The 17,980-nt window shown below is 39.4% G+C and overlaps 1 protein-coding gene across 4 annotated transcripts in view; it reads left to right on the top strand.

The window, feature by feature from the left end:
• arnt2 (aryl-hydrocarbon receptor nuclear translocator 2) overlaps positions 1-17,980 on the top strand; it is a 364,666-nt gene that overhangs the window by 176,619 nt on the left and 170,067 nt on the right. For all 4 annotated transcript variants that reach the window (XM_059952585.1, XM_059952584.1, XM_059952587.1 and 1 more), the window contains one exon: positions 12,077-12,153. In XM_059952585.1, coding sequence (XP_059808568.1) covers positions 12,077-12,153 — 77 coding nt within the window. The remainder of the gene's footprint in view (positions 1-12,076; positions 12,154-17,980) is intronic.

The raw sequence follows: 17,980 nt of genomic DNA, 5'->3' as shown, positions 1-17,980 counted from the left end.
GAGTGGGAATAAAGGGAGCCATTTCCAATTGACTGTCAGTGACTAGAGGTTTTCAGCAGGGGTCGGTGTTGGGGACTGCTTCTTTTCACATTATACAGTGTGTCAATGATTTAAATTAATGAATTGACGGCTTTGAGTCTGCAGAAGGACTTGGACAGTTTGGGAGAATGGACAAAGAAGTGGCCATTGGCATATAGTGTAGGGAAGTGTATGGTTATGCACATAGGTAGAAGGAATAAAAGTGTAGACTGTCTTCTAAAGGAGGAGAAAGTTCAAAAATCAGAGGTACAAAGGGACTTGGGAGTCCTCGTGCAGGATTCCCTAAACTTTAACTTACGGGTTGAGTTAGTGGTAAGGAAGGCGAATACAATGTTAGCATTCATTTTGAGGGGTCTAGAATATAAGAGCAAGGATGTGATGCTGAGGCTTTATAAGGCACTGGTCAGACTGCAAGGAGTATTATGAGCAGATTTGGGCCCCTCTTTTAAGAAAATATGTGTTGGCATTGTAGAGGGTTCAGAGGAGGCTCACAGGAATGATTCCATAAATGAAAGGGTTAATGTATGGGGAGTGTTTAATGGCTCTGGACCTGAACTCACTGGAGTTTCAGAAGAATGGGGGGAGGATCTCATTTAAATGTATTGAATATTGAAAGTAGATAGACTGGATTTGGAGAGGATTACTATTTATTTATATCTGCATTTGCGCTGTTTGTTTAGTTTACAGTTCATAGTTACTGTTCTATAGATTTGCTAAGTATGAAGAAGAAGAAGAATCTCAAGGTTCTATGTGATGACATGTATGTACAATGATAATAAGTTTTACTTTGAACTTTGGAGAGCATGTTTCCCTTAGTGGGTGAGTCTAGGACCAGAGGGCACAACTTCTGAATTAAGCGATGTCCATTTAGAACAGAGATGAGGAGAAATTTCTTTAGCCAGAAGGTGGCGAGTCTGTGGAATTCATTGCCACAGACGGCTGTGGAGGCCAAGTCATTGAGTATATCTAAAGCAGCGGTTGATAGGTTCTTGATTAGTCAGGTAGTCAAATGTTACAGAGAGATGGCAGGAAAATGGGGTTGAGAGGGATAATAAATCAGCCATGATGAAATGGCAGAGCAGACTCAATGGGCTGAATTGCTTAATTCTGCTCTTATGGATGAACTGTGCAGGGAAGAGCTGCAGAGTAGTTTAAACGGCATTTGATTTTGCTGATATAAAAGATAACACTTTAACTAGGAAATGTAGTGTGCTAATTTGTAAGTGTGAGAGTGCTTCTTGAGCTGCTAGGAATGTTTGGGATTCCTATTGAGAGTAAAAGAGGCAGGCATATGAAGACACTTGTGTAGAAGTCAGTGTTATTAGAGTTGATGTGTGGGGATGGAGAAAAATAGATTCCTTACAGGAAACAAGGTAAGAGAAAGTTAGTCAAGGTAGCTCGCGAAGTCCTGAAGATCTATAATGGATTTTAACTAAACACAGAAGGATCACTTATCTTCAATAGAATGTGAATTTGTTGAGAAAGTATCTTTATCACTACCAATTGGCCTTGATTTTAATTGAATTTCTGAATTCTCCTATCAATATCGTGCTTGCCTATGTAAAATAATTTCACTTTAAGATTCAAGTTTCAAAGATAAATTTGTCACTCTGAGTGCAACATTTTCAGCTAGTAAAATCAATTGTGGTGCTACTGTATTACCAGATTAGTACAGTGTAAGCAATTGTGGGCAGTAGGCCCTGTTTGGCAAAGTACAGGCCAGTGTGTTTGTCTCATTTTCTTATGGATCAACTCAATATATCCACAATTCAATATATCTTTCCACCCGCTTCAGAAAAACGGTTTAAGTTCCATTTAATTTTACCATACTGCATAATCCAGCTGTGTAAACGTGTTGTTTCAGTTTGAAAAAAAAACATGCTGCACTAATTCCCAGAGATAAAGCAAATTTATGTATCTCAAAGAGGGAAACAGCACAGAAATGTCTTTGTATAAGACATTGGTGAGGCCGAATTTAGAGTATTGTGTGCAGTTTTGGTCACCGAATTACAGGAAGGATATTAATAAGGTTGAAAGAGTGCAGAGAAGGTTTACAAGGATGTTGCCAGGACTTGAGAAACTGAGTAACAGGGAAAGGTTGAATAGGTTAGGACTTTATTCCCTGGAGCGTAGAAGAATGAGGGAAGATTTGATAGAGGTGTATGAAATTATGATGGGTATAGATAGAGTGAATGCAAGCAGGCTTTTTCCACTGAGGCCAGGGGAGAAAAAACCAGAGGACATGGGTTAAGGATGAAGGGGGAAAAGCTTAAATGGAACATTAGTGGGGGCTTCTTCACAGAGTGGTGGGAGTGTGGAATGAGCTGCCGGTTGAAGTGGTGAATGCAGGCTCACTTCTAACATTTAAGAAAAACTTGGACAGTTACATGGATGAGAGGGGTATGGAGGGATATGGTCGAGGTGCAGGTCATTGGGGCTAGGCAGAAAAATAGTTCGGCACAGCCAAGAAGGGCCGAATGCTGTAATGTTCTATGGTTCTATGGTTCTAAATGGGCCTCTCATCCCACAAATCCTCAGCAACCATCAACCACCTGTATTTGCACTAATTTTACATTAACTCATTTATTCTCCCCAACATTGCCATCAAATTTTCCTAGATTTTCCCACTTAACTAAAACTGGAGCAATTTACAGTGGTCTGTTAAGTATGGGGGATTTGCAATGTGTGAAGAAAGCCTACATAGTCAGGGGAGAAAGTGCAAACTCCACACTGTTGGCCCATTAATCAGGATGGTACCCAGAATGCTAGAGCAGTGAACCAGCAGCTCTATTTGCTTCACCACTGTGCTGCTCTCATATGGTTCTCTCCTTATATGAATTGTCTTGGATCACTGCTTTTACACTGCTATATATAGCTAGAAACATGCTTTAACAATCAGATTTTTTTATTCTCTTTTTAAAGGAATGTGTTTCTCTGGGCTATTGGAACTGAAAACAGTGAAGAATGTTGGTCAATTAAACTCAGCTGAGAGAAATTTCAGAGTCTGTGGAGCCATGACCAGAATGAAATAATAATCTATGCATTTGAGTTTCTTTGAAGATCTTGGTTCCTAGAAAATTCTTTTTCTAATCCATTGGGTTTTTAAGGAAGTTTTGATCCTTCCAGAAATTTTCCTAATTGAATTTGATTAGAAAAGAAATAAACATTATATTTCAATGATTGGGAGGCATGTTCTTATTCCCCTGACATAACTTGAATTTGATTTTTTAAAATATGTTAGATTCATGTGTAAGGAAATCTGAATTGGAAACTGGAATATTTTTATTATACATTTGTAAGAGGATCAGTGTCTCTATTTATAGGCAATTACTATTGAAAAGCAGCTAAAGTTGTACATTTAATATAGAGCAGCCAATCAAAGGACTCAAAACAGCTCTAGACCTGATTGATTATCTCTATATTCTGCCTGAAGAAGCAGAGTATGTCTACTATTTCAGAGTTTGGAGGTTGCAGAGGAAGTGTCTGGAAGTGGTTTGCAGAGTTCAATAATTAGGTATTTATGGTATGGGGAGTGGTGGTGGGGATGGGTGTATGGGTTTGGTTGAGGATGGTTGGAAAAATCAAAACTTGGACTGTTTGGGCAAATAATAAGGATACAGTTGTTGCAAGGGCATGCAGTGGTGGTGTCGGGTGGGGAGTGCTAAATGTAATGGATTGTTTCAGGGAGAAAAATTAAAGTTAATTTATCTTTGTTAAAAAAGACATCTATCTAAGAGAGATGGAATTGACTCACTGGCAGCAGTTCAGGTAAGGGTCAGGCTTTCAATGCTAAAAGAAGTGTCAGTCATCAGTTTCAATGTTTGAGGTTTGGCAGTTCAGAGAAGTCTGGAGATTTGAAATCTATTTGTGATACAATGTATGATATGGCCAGTACATGAGGGGTCAAAGCTAGAGAAATGCATGGTTTTTGGCAATTGTATGACTGAAAATACTGACTGAAATTCCCTGGTTTCCTAGTCCATAGAGTACGGACTAGGCAGAGCATGCTTTATGATATATTTTATCAACAAATTGTTTTTGCAGATAATACATATCAATCTGCAGTATTCCGTGACTTTATCTGTAATCTAGCAAAACACATGAAACATCACTTTGATGAAAGTTGTTGCTGTCATCAAATAAATCTCACTTTGGAAACTTTGTTATCTCAGAAATTCTATTATAGCTTTGAATATTTCACTGCCGTTTTTCAGTAATTTTAAGCCCTTAGTAAATTGATAAACAAGATACTGGAATAGATATTGTGAGTTATATAATGGTAACTAAATTGCAGTCACTTGGTCCAATAATATGTTATTTTTCCTGGTCTTGGATTTGGTTCTATTCAAAAGCTAAGCTGCTAAATTCACACTGATTTTGGTTGAATTTTGCTTTTAAGGGTGACTCTTCTGTCATAAGAGTTGTGGAGGATGTGGTGTTTATCCACTCCAGAAATATGTGGACTTAGATAATTTATGGTATTAATTATCAGGCAGTCCTGGACCACAGCACACCATAGGCCAACTTGCAACATGTAGCCAGCATGACAAGCTATCTGCCCTCTACCTCTGCTGCTTAAAAACATTATCAGTTACTTGGAAATTTGTTGGTGGTTTATTGGAATGCCTTTTTATGGAGAAGACTATTACTGGTCTGCTAAATGTTGTTGTCCCTCTAGAGTCTGTAAGCATCACAAGAACTTTCATATGATGATAGCTAGGATCAAGCCTGGGAAACACTTCAACTGCCTGAACTTATGTGGATGTGCCCTGCAATGTACTATAGAATAAGTCTCCATTTTGTTAATGCCTACCTGTTGGATCCTTCATATTGTGGCAAAAATGAAGGGTCATTGCTTGTTAATGAAGAATAAGAAATCATAAGATGCAACTTGGCTACTAATTAAGTTATGATTTAAGTATGTACACTTTCAATTAGCCATTCCACTACAGTTTTATCAGTTGCTGATCTTCTCAATATCCACTTGACCACAAATAATGAATAGTAATCAGCAGCAATAACCAATCCTCTGGAGGAACTTAAGTGCATTGAGGAGCATCTGAGAAAAGAAAGGAGTCAAGACTGTGCATCAGGTTTAATCATATTACCATCAGCTTGGAGGCCAGCTGGTGGTATAGTGGCATCAGCGCTGGACTTCGGGGTGAGAGGTCCTGAGTTCGAATCCAGCTAGCTCCCGTTTAGAGCTGGTGATCTCTTTAAAAAAAACTCACCCGGCAGAAGGCAAACTACTGCTATGTTTTCCTAATATGATTTATTAATTTCTAAATACAATTTCCTAATATGTCAGAGCGGCGTGGAAGGAAATCATCCGCTACCTGGAAATAATTCCAGATGCGACATACCATCAGCCTGAAGTGAGTATATTACTACTCTAGAGTGATGGTTCAGTGACTGGCAAATAGATTTCTGAATGTTACGTTGTCCAATATGTTCCAATATGAAAGTCTGAATTTGTAGACTGAAGGCTGAGTTAGCAAAGTGGACATCTGGCATTTCACTATTTGGTGAATGGATTTAAGTCATTAGTCATTGGCAATAATTGGCACTGCATGTGTTGAAATAAAGCTGGCTGTTACTTCATATTGGAAAAGGTAGGCTCCGTGCACAGATGTTTGCAAGAATGTTACAGGATATCCCTATCTTTGATATCTTAGAAAACCCTTTTCGCTGAGGTGCCAAGCATTTAATTGTGCACATCCATTAGTTTTCTTGTGTAGGATCACTTTTCAGAGGTCTTTACAGGAATACTTGTCTGTGACTTCACCCTCTAGGAACCTGCAATGAATCCTTTCCCCAGCTCTGCGTGTTGTTACTTATGGATACACATGTGCAGACCTGTCTTTGTATTAACCTGTAAAATATTTTTTAACTTATTCTGCTGGTGCTTAGGGCAGCAATGAAGGTCCTCCATCTCTGGTGGTGTTCAGGGCTTCCTTCATCATGTCAGTAGCTTCTTTTGGTTTTCACTACTGTTAGTCATGCAAGTCCCTGGTGGAGACTCAGGAATACCATTGCACTCAGATGTAGAAGGACTCTTCATTGCTGTTCCCATGATAATTTTGTTCTACCTTTCAGGGTTGTTAGCCTTAAGCTGAACCCTCGAACCTGGAGGACCAGTGTACCGCTCTTAGTTTGGCCTCTGCCCTTTGACCTGTTTGGCATGGGTGACCCTATAAAGAGCCAAAGCATAAAGCCCTGACTCCAGCAAACATAGCTCTCTGGGTCATTGAGGCACAGAAGCCTCCAAACCACAACAAGGTTGTGTTTCTTTTGGAGGTGTAGAATATTTATAGTGTATTTGAGTTGGTAACTAATTTTCATGGTGAGTGGCATATAGTTTGTTCATCACAGTTCTGCCATGCTATCTGTGACTAATTTGGGTGTCTGTAGCTATCTGAAAGGAAAAGGGCACATGGGTAGGGTTATGGAGAGGCAAGTTGTATATTTGTTCCTGCATCATCTTCAGCTTGTAAATCAGAAGACTGTATGGTTGGGGAGGAGGAAGTAAAGTATGAAAAGGAAGGTCATTCTAAATAGTCTGGTTTCTGTTCAGCAACTGGTCTTGAAGTCTGTATTGGCCATTGCAATAATGGTCAACATTTGGTCTGTGTTAGGGAACTGGAGCTGGATGAACTTCGGATCATTTGGGAGGCAGGGGCAGAAATAGGAGTTTCAGAGAGATAGTCACCCCTAGGAGTCAGGAGACAGGTAGTTGGGTGACTGTCAGGAGAGGGAAGGGGAATAGACAGGAAGAGCAGAGCACCCCTGTGGCCGTTCCCATCAACAATAAGTATACCGTTTTGGATACTGTTGGTGGGGACGACCTACCAGGGACAAGTTGCAGTGGTTGCATCTCTGGCACCGAGACTGGACCCTCAGCTCAGGGAAGGAGGGAAAAGAGGAGAGCAGTAGTGATAGGAGATTCGATAGGGGAACAGATAAGAGGTTATGTGGAAGAGATCGAGAACCCCAGAAGGTCTGTTGCCTCCCTGGTGCCAGGGTCCACGATATCTCGGATCGAGTTCTCAGTATTCTCAAGAGGGTGGGTGAGCAGCCGGATGTCGTGGTCCATGTCGTGACCAATGACATGGGTAGGAAGAGTGAGGAGGTCCTGAAAGGTGAGTTTAGGGAGCTAGGTGCCAAGTTAAACGACAGGACGTCCAGGATAGCAATCTCAGGATTGCTACCAGTGCCACGTGCAGGTGGGTTTAGAAATAGTAAGATAGTACAGATCAACACGAGGCTGAAGACATGGTGCAGGAGGGAGGGCTTCAGATTTATAGACAATTGTGCAGTTTTCCAGGGAAGGTGGGACCTGTTCTGGTGGGACAGCTTACATCTGAACTGGAGGGGGACAAATATTCTTGCAGGTAGGTTTGCTAGAGAGGCTCCAGTGGATTTAAACTAGATACGAGGGGCGAGGGGAACCAGAGTGTAGGAACAGATGTATGGGAGAAGGAGAAATATAACAGTAATAAGACAGTAAAGTTCTTTGTACTGTTAGATATAAACAGAGAGGAGGAGATGGAGAATTTCTTAAATGCATTTATTTTAATACTAGGAGCATTGTAAGAAAGGTGGATGAGCTTAGAGTATGGATTGATACCTGGAAATATGATGTTGTAGCTATTAGTGAAACATGGTTGCAGGAGGGGTGTGATTGGCAACTAAATATTCCCGGATTTCGTTGCTTCAGGTGAGATAGAAGCGGAGGGACAAGGGGGGAGGTGTTGCATTGCTTGTCAGAGAAAATATTACAGCGGTGCTCTGGCAGGATAGATTAGAGGGCTCGTCTAGGGAAGCTATTTGGGTAGAATTGAGGAATGGGAAAGGTGTAACAACACTTATAGGGGTGTATTATAGACCACCTAATGGGGAGCGAGAATTGGAGGAGCAAATTTGCAAGAAGATAGCAGATATTTGTAGTAAGCACAGGGTTGTGATTGTGGGAGATTTTAATTTTCCACACATAGACTGGGAAGCCATTACTGTAAAAGGGATGGATGGTTTGGAGTTTGTAAGATGTGTACAGGACAGTTTTTTGCAGCAATACATAGAGGTACCGACTAGAGAAGGGGCAGTGTTGGATCTTCTGTTAAGGAATGAAATAGGTCAGGTGACGGAGGTATGGGTTGGGAAGCACTTCAGATCCAGTGATCACAATACATTTAGTTTCAATATAATTATGGAGAAGGATAGGACTGGACCCAGGGTTGAGATTTTTGATTGCAGAAAGGCTCTTTGAAGAGATGTGAAAGGATTTAGAAGGAGTGGATTGGGACAATTTGTTTTATTGGAAGGATGTAATAGAGAAATGGAGGTCACTTAAAGGTGAAATTTTGAGGGTACAGAATCTTTATGTTCCTGTTAGGTTGAAAAGAAAGGTTAAAAGTTTGAGAGAGCCATGGTTTTCAAGGGGTATTGGAAACTTGGTTAGGAAAAAGAAAGATATCTACAATAAATTTAGGCAGCATGGAGTAAATGAGGTGCTCGAGGAATATAAAGAATATAAGGAGAATCTTAAGAAAGAAATTAGAAAAGCTAAAAGAAGATACGAAGTTGCTCTAGCAAGTAAGGTGAAAATAAATCCAAAGGGTTTCTACAGTTATATTAATAGCAAAAGGAAAGTGAGGGATAAAATTGGTCCCTTAGAGAATCAGAGTGGACAGCTATGTGTGGCACCGAAAGAGATGGGGGAGATTTTGAACAATATATTTTCTTTGGTGTTCACTAAGGAGAAGGATATTGAATTGTATAAGGTGAGAGAAACAAGTAGGGAAGTTATGGAAACTCTGACGATTAAAGAGGAGGAAGTACTGGCACTTTTAAGGAATATAAAAGTGGATAAATCTCCAGGTCCTGACAGGATATTCCCTAGGACCTTGAGGGAAGTTAGTGTAGAAATAGCAGGGGCTCTGACAGAAATATTTCAAATGTCGTTAGAAACGGGGATGGTGCCGGAGGATTGGCGTATTGCTCATATGGTTCCATTGTTTACAAAGGGTTCTAAAAGTAAACCTAGCAATTATAGGCCTGTCAGTTTGATGTCAGTGGTGGGTAAGTTATTGGAAGGTATTCTTAGAGATGGTATATATAATTATCTGGCTAGGCAGGATCTGATTAGGAATAGTCAGCGTGGATTTGTGCGTGGAAGGTCATGTTTGACAAATCATATTGAATTTTTTGTAGAGGTTACGAGGAAAGTTGACGAGGGTAAAGCAATGGATGTTGTCTATATTGACTTCAGTAAGGCCTTTCACGAGGCTCCGCACGGAAGGTTAGTTAGGAAGGTTCAATCGTTAGGTATTAATATTGAAGTAGTAAAATGGATTCAACAGTGGCTGGATGGGAGATGCCAGAGAGTAGTGGTGGATAACTGTTGTCAGGTTGGAGGCCGTTGACTAGTGGTGTGCCTTAGGGATCTGTACTGTGTCCAATGTTGTTTGTTATTTACATTAATGATCTGGATGATGGGGTGGTGAGTTGGATTAGGAAGTATGTGGATGATACTAAGGTAGGTGTTGTTTTGGATAATGAAGTAGGTTTTCAAAGCTTGCAGAGAGATTTAGGCCAGTTAAAAGAGTGGGCTAAACGATGGCAGATGGTGTTTAATGCTGATAAGTGTGAGGTGCTACATTTTAGTAGGAATAATCCAAATAGGACATACATGGTAAATGGTAGGGCATTGAAGAATGCAGTAGAACAGAGTGATCTAAGAATAATGGTGCTTAGTTCCCTGAAAGTGGAATCTCATGTGGATGGGGTGGTGAAGAAAGCTTTTGGTATGCTGGCCTTTTTAAATCAGAGCATTGAGTATAGGAGTTGGGATGTAATGTTAAAATTGTACAAGGCCAAATTTGGAGTATTGTGTACAGTTCTGGTCACCGAATTAAAGATATCAACAAAATACAGAGAGTATAGAGAAGATTTACTAGAATGTTACTTGGTTTCTGTACCTAAATTACAGGGAAAGGTTGAACAAGTTAGGTCTTTATTCTTTGGAGTGTAGAAGGTTGAGGGGGGGACTTGATAGAGCTATTTAAAATTATGAGGGGGATAGATAGAGTTGACGTGGATAGGCTTTTTCCATTGAGAGTAGGGGAGATTCAAACAAGAGGACATGATTTGAGAGTTAGGGGGCAAAAGTTTAAGGGTAACACGAGGGGGAATTTCTTTACTCGGCGAGTGGTAGCTGTGTGGAACAAACTTCCAGTAGAAGTGGTAGAGGCAGGTTCAGTATTGTGATTTAAAGTAAAATTGGATAGGTATACGGACAAGAAAGGAATGGAGGGTTATGGGCTGAGTGCAGGCCAGTGGGACTAGGCGAGAGTAAGCGTTCAGCACGGACTAGAAGGGCCGAGATGGCCTGTTTCCGTGCTGTAATTGTTATATGGTTATATGGTCTTCTAACTTGTGGTGTGGCACAAATCGCTAATTGGAGCCAGGCTTATTCCTAGCCAGTTTGATGATATGACCAGTTTATTTATAAATCTGAATGAGGTTTCCCAGCCCATTGCAGTGAAGGAAGTTTCTCTTCTCCATTGTCTCACTGATATGAAGGCCTTCAGGGATGTGCTTGGCTGCTTACACTTGTTTTATGATCTTATCTGTTGTTCCCCTGAGGCATAGGGAAGTCCTTCTGCCACCTAAGAGCTGTAAGAATGGCTTTACGTAGTACTGCTGCCTAGCTTTCATCTACCACTGGCCACTCATGATAATGGGCTAGGAATTAAATGACAGCAGTATGGTGGTGATGCCAGGTTCCTGATACCATGTTAATGGCTTAGCACCATAATTCTGTTTGCATAATACATTGAGTGAAACAAGCCTTTGCTTCCAGTGACCATTTTCTAGCATTGATAGAATTTGGTCCTCTGATTTTTGATATTTTACTGTACTAGTATAATTTAAAAGGAGCTTGTTTGCATTATTAATACATCCTAGGAAAGTAATTAATTCTTCATCATGCCAATGTGCAAAACTGAAATTGGTATCTTCCAGCCGTCAAAACCTCCTAGCCTGGAGGCCTGAAAATCACTACAATGTGAGCAATGGATTTTGCTTGACCAAGGAACAGATGTTTCCACCCATTGAAGCTCCCAATTTTAACTTTGTATTCCCCAGACTGCATTGACATTCACCAGGAATGTATTTTTTTAGTGAAAGGAATTTTGGAACTATTAGAACTTTCACCAACAATATTAAATTTAAAATATTTAAAATTGTTTCAAATCACTCTTGAGACTCTTCCATCTTTTTTCTTACTCTGCATCAGCTCTTCCAACTATTACATCAAACTCTTTAATTACTGTCTTTATTTGTAGCCATTAGTGGGTGTAACTTCAGTATATGCTTATGGCCTTAGGTTACAGATCAACAGTGATATTTTGAATGGCACTACGGCCTGTTGCTGTGTTCCTAATCTCCACATTCCATAATTCTATCCATAAGGTTCCCTTCCTCTCTTGTGCAACACCCAATTCTTTCACTAAGCTTTTGTTGTCATCTTAAGTGTACCCTTTGTTGTGCACTCTTTGTTTGATTAGCCCTTTGTGCAAATTCAGAGCATCTTTACTGCATAAATGGAGTTTTCCTTAATATAAACATAATAAGTGCTAAGTATATTCAGTCAGTCACCAGTTAAATAACAAATCAGTATATGTCCAAGCCCAAAGCCTAAAATCTGATCTATAAAGCAAACTAGAGCCAGTATTTGGGATTCTTATTATAGGTAATTAGATAATTTTATACATTATTTTAATACATTTAACAACATATCCCCATCTTCATTCAATGTTGAATTATGTATCATGTCCATCATGCGGTTGCTTTATAAGAGCAATGTGATTGATTCACATTGTTGCTGCAGGGTGTATACCAGAACAGTGGATATTTTGATACTTCGCATTTTTATTTGGCAAACACAGTGCAACCTGCAAATTCTGCTGAAAGGTTCAGAAATAATAGCAGTGGGATTTGTTAATAATAACAGCATGACGTATTCTTTGTTTGGCAGGAATGAACATTCCAGAAGAGGAATCAGATGGTGGGCAAAGCAGTAAATTTTGCCTAGTTGCAATTGGACGACTTCAGGTACTTGACTGCGAGTGTTGAGGAAATCATGTAGTTGTACATTTTTACCAACAAGGCTCTTCAGTCCACTTTCAATTAAACCAGTACACTTTGATACTGCGGAGGAATAAAAATATGGATAAAGCAATAATTTATCCAATCTTTCCCTACACTCAATTTCCGCCTTTCCCACAGCCCATACCAGGCACTCATATTTCAAAAAAAAAGGGTGTTAAATGGGGTGGTTTTGTAGTCTAAGACCAACTTATTTTTAATATTTTGGTCTACATCAAAAATGTTTTCCAAGAGGCCCTGTTTTACCACACTGAAGCAATAAACTGAGATTAAATTTTGATAACTGTAAAATTATATGAAAATCTATTTGTCTTTCATTATTAATCACATGATGATTTAAATATTTACTTAAGTGCTCTTTCATTGTTACAGATTGATTCACATGATTGTTTCAAGAGTTGTTTTCAAAGTAACAATATAGTTGATTGTAAATTAGAAACAGAATTAGGAACATAATACTGGAAAATTTTCTGAATGTTTTTGTAAAATTATTTTAATATGAAGAATTCCAGTAACCTTTTAAGTTGCACATTTAAATCATGCCATAAATACAGGCTTCTCCTTTTAGTTGTAGTGTGGAAGTGTCATAACAAGTTTATCCAATGGATTACATTTATGGATTACATTTTCAGTTCTGCCTGTTTTGTCTTTTGAAGCTTACGATTGAATGTATTCACATCACCAGTTTATGAATTGCATTTCATCATTGCAAATTAAAACATTTTACAGTGAGTCCCCCACCACCTATATCACTGGGGTCACTGTTGACTGGAGTCTCACTTGGAGCAGCCATATAAATATTGTTGCTACAAGAACACATCAGGAGCTGAGTAATATTCAGATTTTCTTGCAACACAAGCCATTTAATCTACTGAGTTTATGGTACTTTTCCGCTGCAGAGTATCTTGCCTCCCAAGGCCTGCCCACCACTAGAAGGCATGAGATAGGAGTATGATAGAATACTATTCACTTGCCTGTCCAGGTGCAACACCATCCAGAACAAAGCAGCCTGCAAAATTGGCACTTCACCTGAAACGTCCATTTCATCCACCACAATTGTAAACTCTGCAGTGGTATCATCTACAAAGAGCACTGCAATTACTCACCCAGATCACTCTGACAACACTTCCAAAATCTAGTCTGTACTGCAAAGGGCAGAAAGAGCTTGAGAATGCTTGCAAGTTTCCCTCCAAATTCTATGTTGCAACACTGACTCGTAAATCTATCATTGGTCTTTCATCATCGCTACATCTAAGAATTGGAACTTCCTTCCCAATAGTGCTTGTGGGAACAGGTTTAGAAGACTTCAGTGGTTCAAGAAAGTGGCTCAACATCATTTTTTCAAGAGCAATAAATACTGGTTTTACTAGCAAACTCTACAAATCAAAAAATAATTCCTCTGGATATTTTGCCATTTACCTGAAATTTGGTTTCTAGTTAGTTGCACACCCTCCTGGCAGTAGAAATGGTGTTAAATTCCATGCATTTTTGAACAACTCTATCAAAGTGACCAGTTAATCTTCTTCTCTGTAGTAGCAATAGTCTCAGTTTTATAAGTTTCTCCATATAAATAATTTCTTCAGATAAATATCCTTTGCTTCCTCTCTAGATCTTGGTATTTTCCATAAGTGATAGTGAGGTGACCATGATTGGACCCAATAATCCAATAGAGGCCAAACCAGTGGTTTATAAAAATTAGCTAATTTTCTTGCTTTTGTGTCTGTGCCTTTATTATGAAATTCCGAATTTGATACACCTTTTAAACTGCCTTGTCAATTTTGAGATTTTGTGATTATGAATTCCCAGGTTCACCTATTCATATATTCTTCAGTATATATATTGCTCTTTTCATTTTAATTTGACCATGCATCATTGCACAATTATCTAAATTCTTTTTATTATTTCCATTATAGTTTATTTTATCTCAAAGCTTTGTATCATCTGCAAACTTGGAACAACTGCTCAGTTGTGGTCATAAACTACAGCCCCTTCATCTATTCCTTGCATCACTCTGCCCTTTTCTCCACTCTAAAATGTTGCTGTTGGAATTATTATGATGTCTTTTCTGTGGCATATTTCATAGTCATGCTATCACTGTCACTGATTTATTGGCTTTAGTTTTGCACTTTAGTAGCGTTGCACTTTATGGAAAACTTAAGTTCCTAAACATGTAAAGTTATATTTGAAGGAGACGGGTGTTCACTCATGAAGGTGTGTGTCTTCGTCATTTTGTAAACAGTTAATTCTAACTTTCTTTTATGATGATATGCCAAATATTTTTGGAATTTTAACCAATTCTGGACAACGACATTGAAGATAGATACTAATCACAAAGCCATGTGTAAATTAAAAATCAGTTTTAGATATGTAACCACTAATAACATCAAACTTTAAGCCAGTGATTTATATCGATCCTTTGAATGCTTAACCACTTAGCTACGTGCAATGGGAAGGGAGATCCCATTTTAGGAGAAACTTGTCATCAGTAATTGGCATAATGACTTAAATTAGCATGAGCACACACATTTAAAATGGTAAAAACTGACACTGACTTTCTACAAGCTTGTGATAAAACGTATTCATTATAATGAATCATTAACTGAAGTTTAAGGAAATAGGCTTCAATTATGCTGTTAATGTTTAAACAAGCACTGCCTTGGGGTTTTTGGAATTTCAGCAAGTATAATCTTAGGCAGTTTTGCTGACATACACAGTAAGTAGTACACGTGCCAGTTCCACAGAATATGACTAAAGATTGAATTGCTGAATTCCGAATATATTTTGAGCACTGACAAAATTTTGACTAAGCACATACAGTATGTGTAATGAATAAGTGTAAGACAAAGACTGCTTAATAGTAGCATATAAAATTTAATGACAATTCCAAGCTATCTCAAAAATCCCAAAATCCAAGAAAATTCTGAAATCCAAGACACTTCCGGCCCCATGCGTTTCAGATAAGGGGTACTGAACTTGTGCTATTTATTCAAAACTAAAGATTTTGATGGATGGATGACTTTGGGGCTATGAAGAGAGGTGGTATTTCTCCATCTGTTTATTGAGTTGATGGAATAAATAGGGGCATAGCAGGGTACCTGAAACATGTAGAACATACATCCTGCACCTTGTGGGATCATTACAATTTTCTTTGCAATTATCAGTACAGTATCTGTAACATTGTTCTTGTTATTCTGTTTCTTACATGCCATTTTGATTTGGTAACTGCTTACATTTTTATATTTTAATTTAAGAAAACCTCTGACTTCTGCTATGGTGATAGTTTCCCTAAGCTCTAAAGCTTGCTCTGTTATTTTCAACTATGAAATAGGGCTGCATTAGGCACTTTCAGTATTAATTTTAAACACATATTGATCAAAAATATGATTTTGTGAGTCTCTTACTGTATTCACTTTGAAAAGGATTCCAATAAAACCTACAGTACATCATATATTCATTAACTTTAAATGGCCCTATACATGATGTCATTTTCTTCAGAATATCCTGTAAATGGAGCGTCTTTTTGTAAGTATTTGTTGAACAAAAGATTTAGTTCAGTAAGAGCATTTGTTGAACACTTCAATTAGCTTTCTTAATTTACTTTTAAGCTTTCAATTCAGTTCTAGTGCTGCATAACATTCTTTACTCAGAGATTTTTTTTGCAATGACTCCCTTGATATAGTCACCAGGAGATAGTTTAGAGCAAGCAAGGTGCAGTCATACGCTGTACCCAATATTGTGGGCCGAGGGGGCTGTAATATGCAGTAATGTTCTATTAAGTTTACGCTGGCTTTTAAAAGAATCCCATCAATCCTGTTCCCTTATTTATTTTGCTGCAGTTTATTCTCTCTCATGTGCCCACCAGCTCATCCTGATCCTCCTCACACTCATCTATATTAGATGCAATTTGCAGTAGCCAATTAAGCACCAACCAACATGTCTTTAGAGTTAACAGAACATCTAAAGGAAACATGCAGTCAATGGACAATCTACATACTCCACAGAGACAGCTCCAGAGTTGTTGGTCACTGGAGGGGTGAGGTAGCAACACTTTGTGTAGGATCAGGACAACAATGACTATTTCTGTTATTGAATTCCACTGTAAACATTAGATGGACCTGAAGCACAAAGCCTTGTGTGCAACAAGGTGACATTGATCCTTCCAAGCTTGAGTTGTTGGTAAGATGTCAGTTGAGGCAGAGCTGAAGAAATTGGGATAGCCATTGACAGAAGTGGGGGGTGGTATCAGTTGGGATCTGTGGAGTGGTGTGGACATAAGGTGGTAATGAGGATGCATCATAGGTTGAAGAAAGGCACAAACTCCTTACTTCAGATGCTCTGTGTGAGGAGGTTGCATGTCCACCCTGTGACTATGTGGATTGCTTCCAGGTGCGTCAGTTTCCTCCCATACCTCAAAGACGTTCAGGTTGGTGAGTTAATTGGTCATTGGAAATATACCCCAGTGTGTAGGTGAGTGGTAGGTGAGTGGTAGAGACTAGGTGGGGTGGGGGGAGTTCTCAGGAATGTGATGAGAATCAAAAAAAGGTTTATAACATAATTAATGTAAATAGGAAGTTGATAGTCAGTGTACACTTAGTGGGCCAAAGGACCTGGTTCTGTGTTGCATCTTTCTGACTCTTCTTGTTTCTATACTATTGAAAAGACAATTTACTATTAACTTTCCAGACAATTATGCTGACCCCAGAGGGGAGAAAAGTGGTTTTGTAAAAACCAGCGCTTCAGTATCTCAGACAGGCTCTCTCTCCAGTGAGGGAGGGAGAGGTCACTTCTGCAACAATGAGAACAGAGACCAGCAACTTGCTGGTCTGATGTCACACCTTCCGCTTCACTTCTCCAAGCCCCAGGTCACAAGGACCGACAGGCTCTTATCTCCATCAGAAAGAGAGACTCACCTCAATAATAAGCAAATGTTTTGAGAGGCTAGTCAAGGACTACATCTGCAGCACACTACCATCCACACTGGACCCCCTACAATTTGCCTACTGAAGCAACCAATCGACAGATGGCGCAATAACCACAGCTCTACATGCCGTCCTTACATCTCTGGAGAAGAGGGATACTTATGTGAGAATGTTGCTCTTGGACTACAGTTCAGTATTCAACACCATAATTACCTCCAGGCTCGACAAGAAACTCAGAGACCTCGGCCTTCACACTGCCTTGTGTATCTGGGTCCTGGACTTCCTGTCAGATCGCCGGCAGTTGATAAGAGTGGGCTCCCTCACCTCTGCCCTTCTGAATCTCAACACAGGTGCCCCTCAGGGCTGTGTACTAAGTCCCTTCCTTTACCATCTCTACACCCATGACTGTGTCACCACCCGCAGCTCCAATCTGCTAATTAAATTTGCTGATGACACTACACTGATTGGTCTAATCTCAAATAATAATGAGGCAGCCTACAGAGAAGAAGTCATCACTCTGACACAGTGATGTCAAGAAAACAACCTGTCCCTCAATGTGGCAAAAACAAAGGAGCTGATTGTGGACAACAGGAGGAATGAAGACAGGCTAGCCACTGTTGACATCAATGGATCTGGGGTAAAGAGGGTGAACAGCTTTAAGTTCCTCAGCATAAACATCACCGAGAATCTCACGTGGTCTGTACATACTGGCTGTGTGGTGAAAAAGGCACATCAGTGCCTCTCATCTCAGACGGTTGAAGAAGTTTGGTTTAGGCTCCCAAATCCTAAGAAATTTATATAGGTGAGCAATTGAGAACATCCTGACTGGCTGCATCACTGCCTGGTATGGGAAC

The sequence above is a fragment of the Hypanus sabinus genome, chromosome 28 (assembly GCF_030144855.1).
Source record: "Hypanus sabinus isolate sHypSab1 chromosome 28, sHypSab1.hap1, whole genome shotgun sequence".
Taxonomy (NCBI): domain Eukaryota; kingdom Metazoa; phylum Chordata; class Chondrichthyes; order Myliobatiformes; family Dasyatidae; genus Hypanus; species Hypanus sabinus.
Note: the sequence above shows the minus strand (reverse complement) of the source record. Positions and strands in the feature narration are given on the sequence as shown.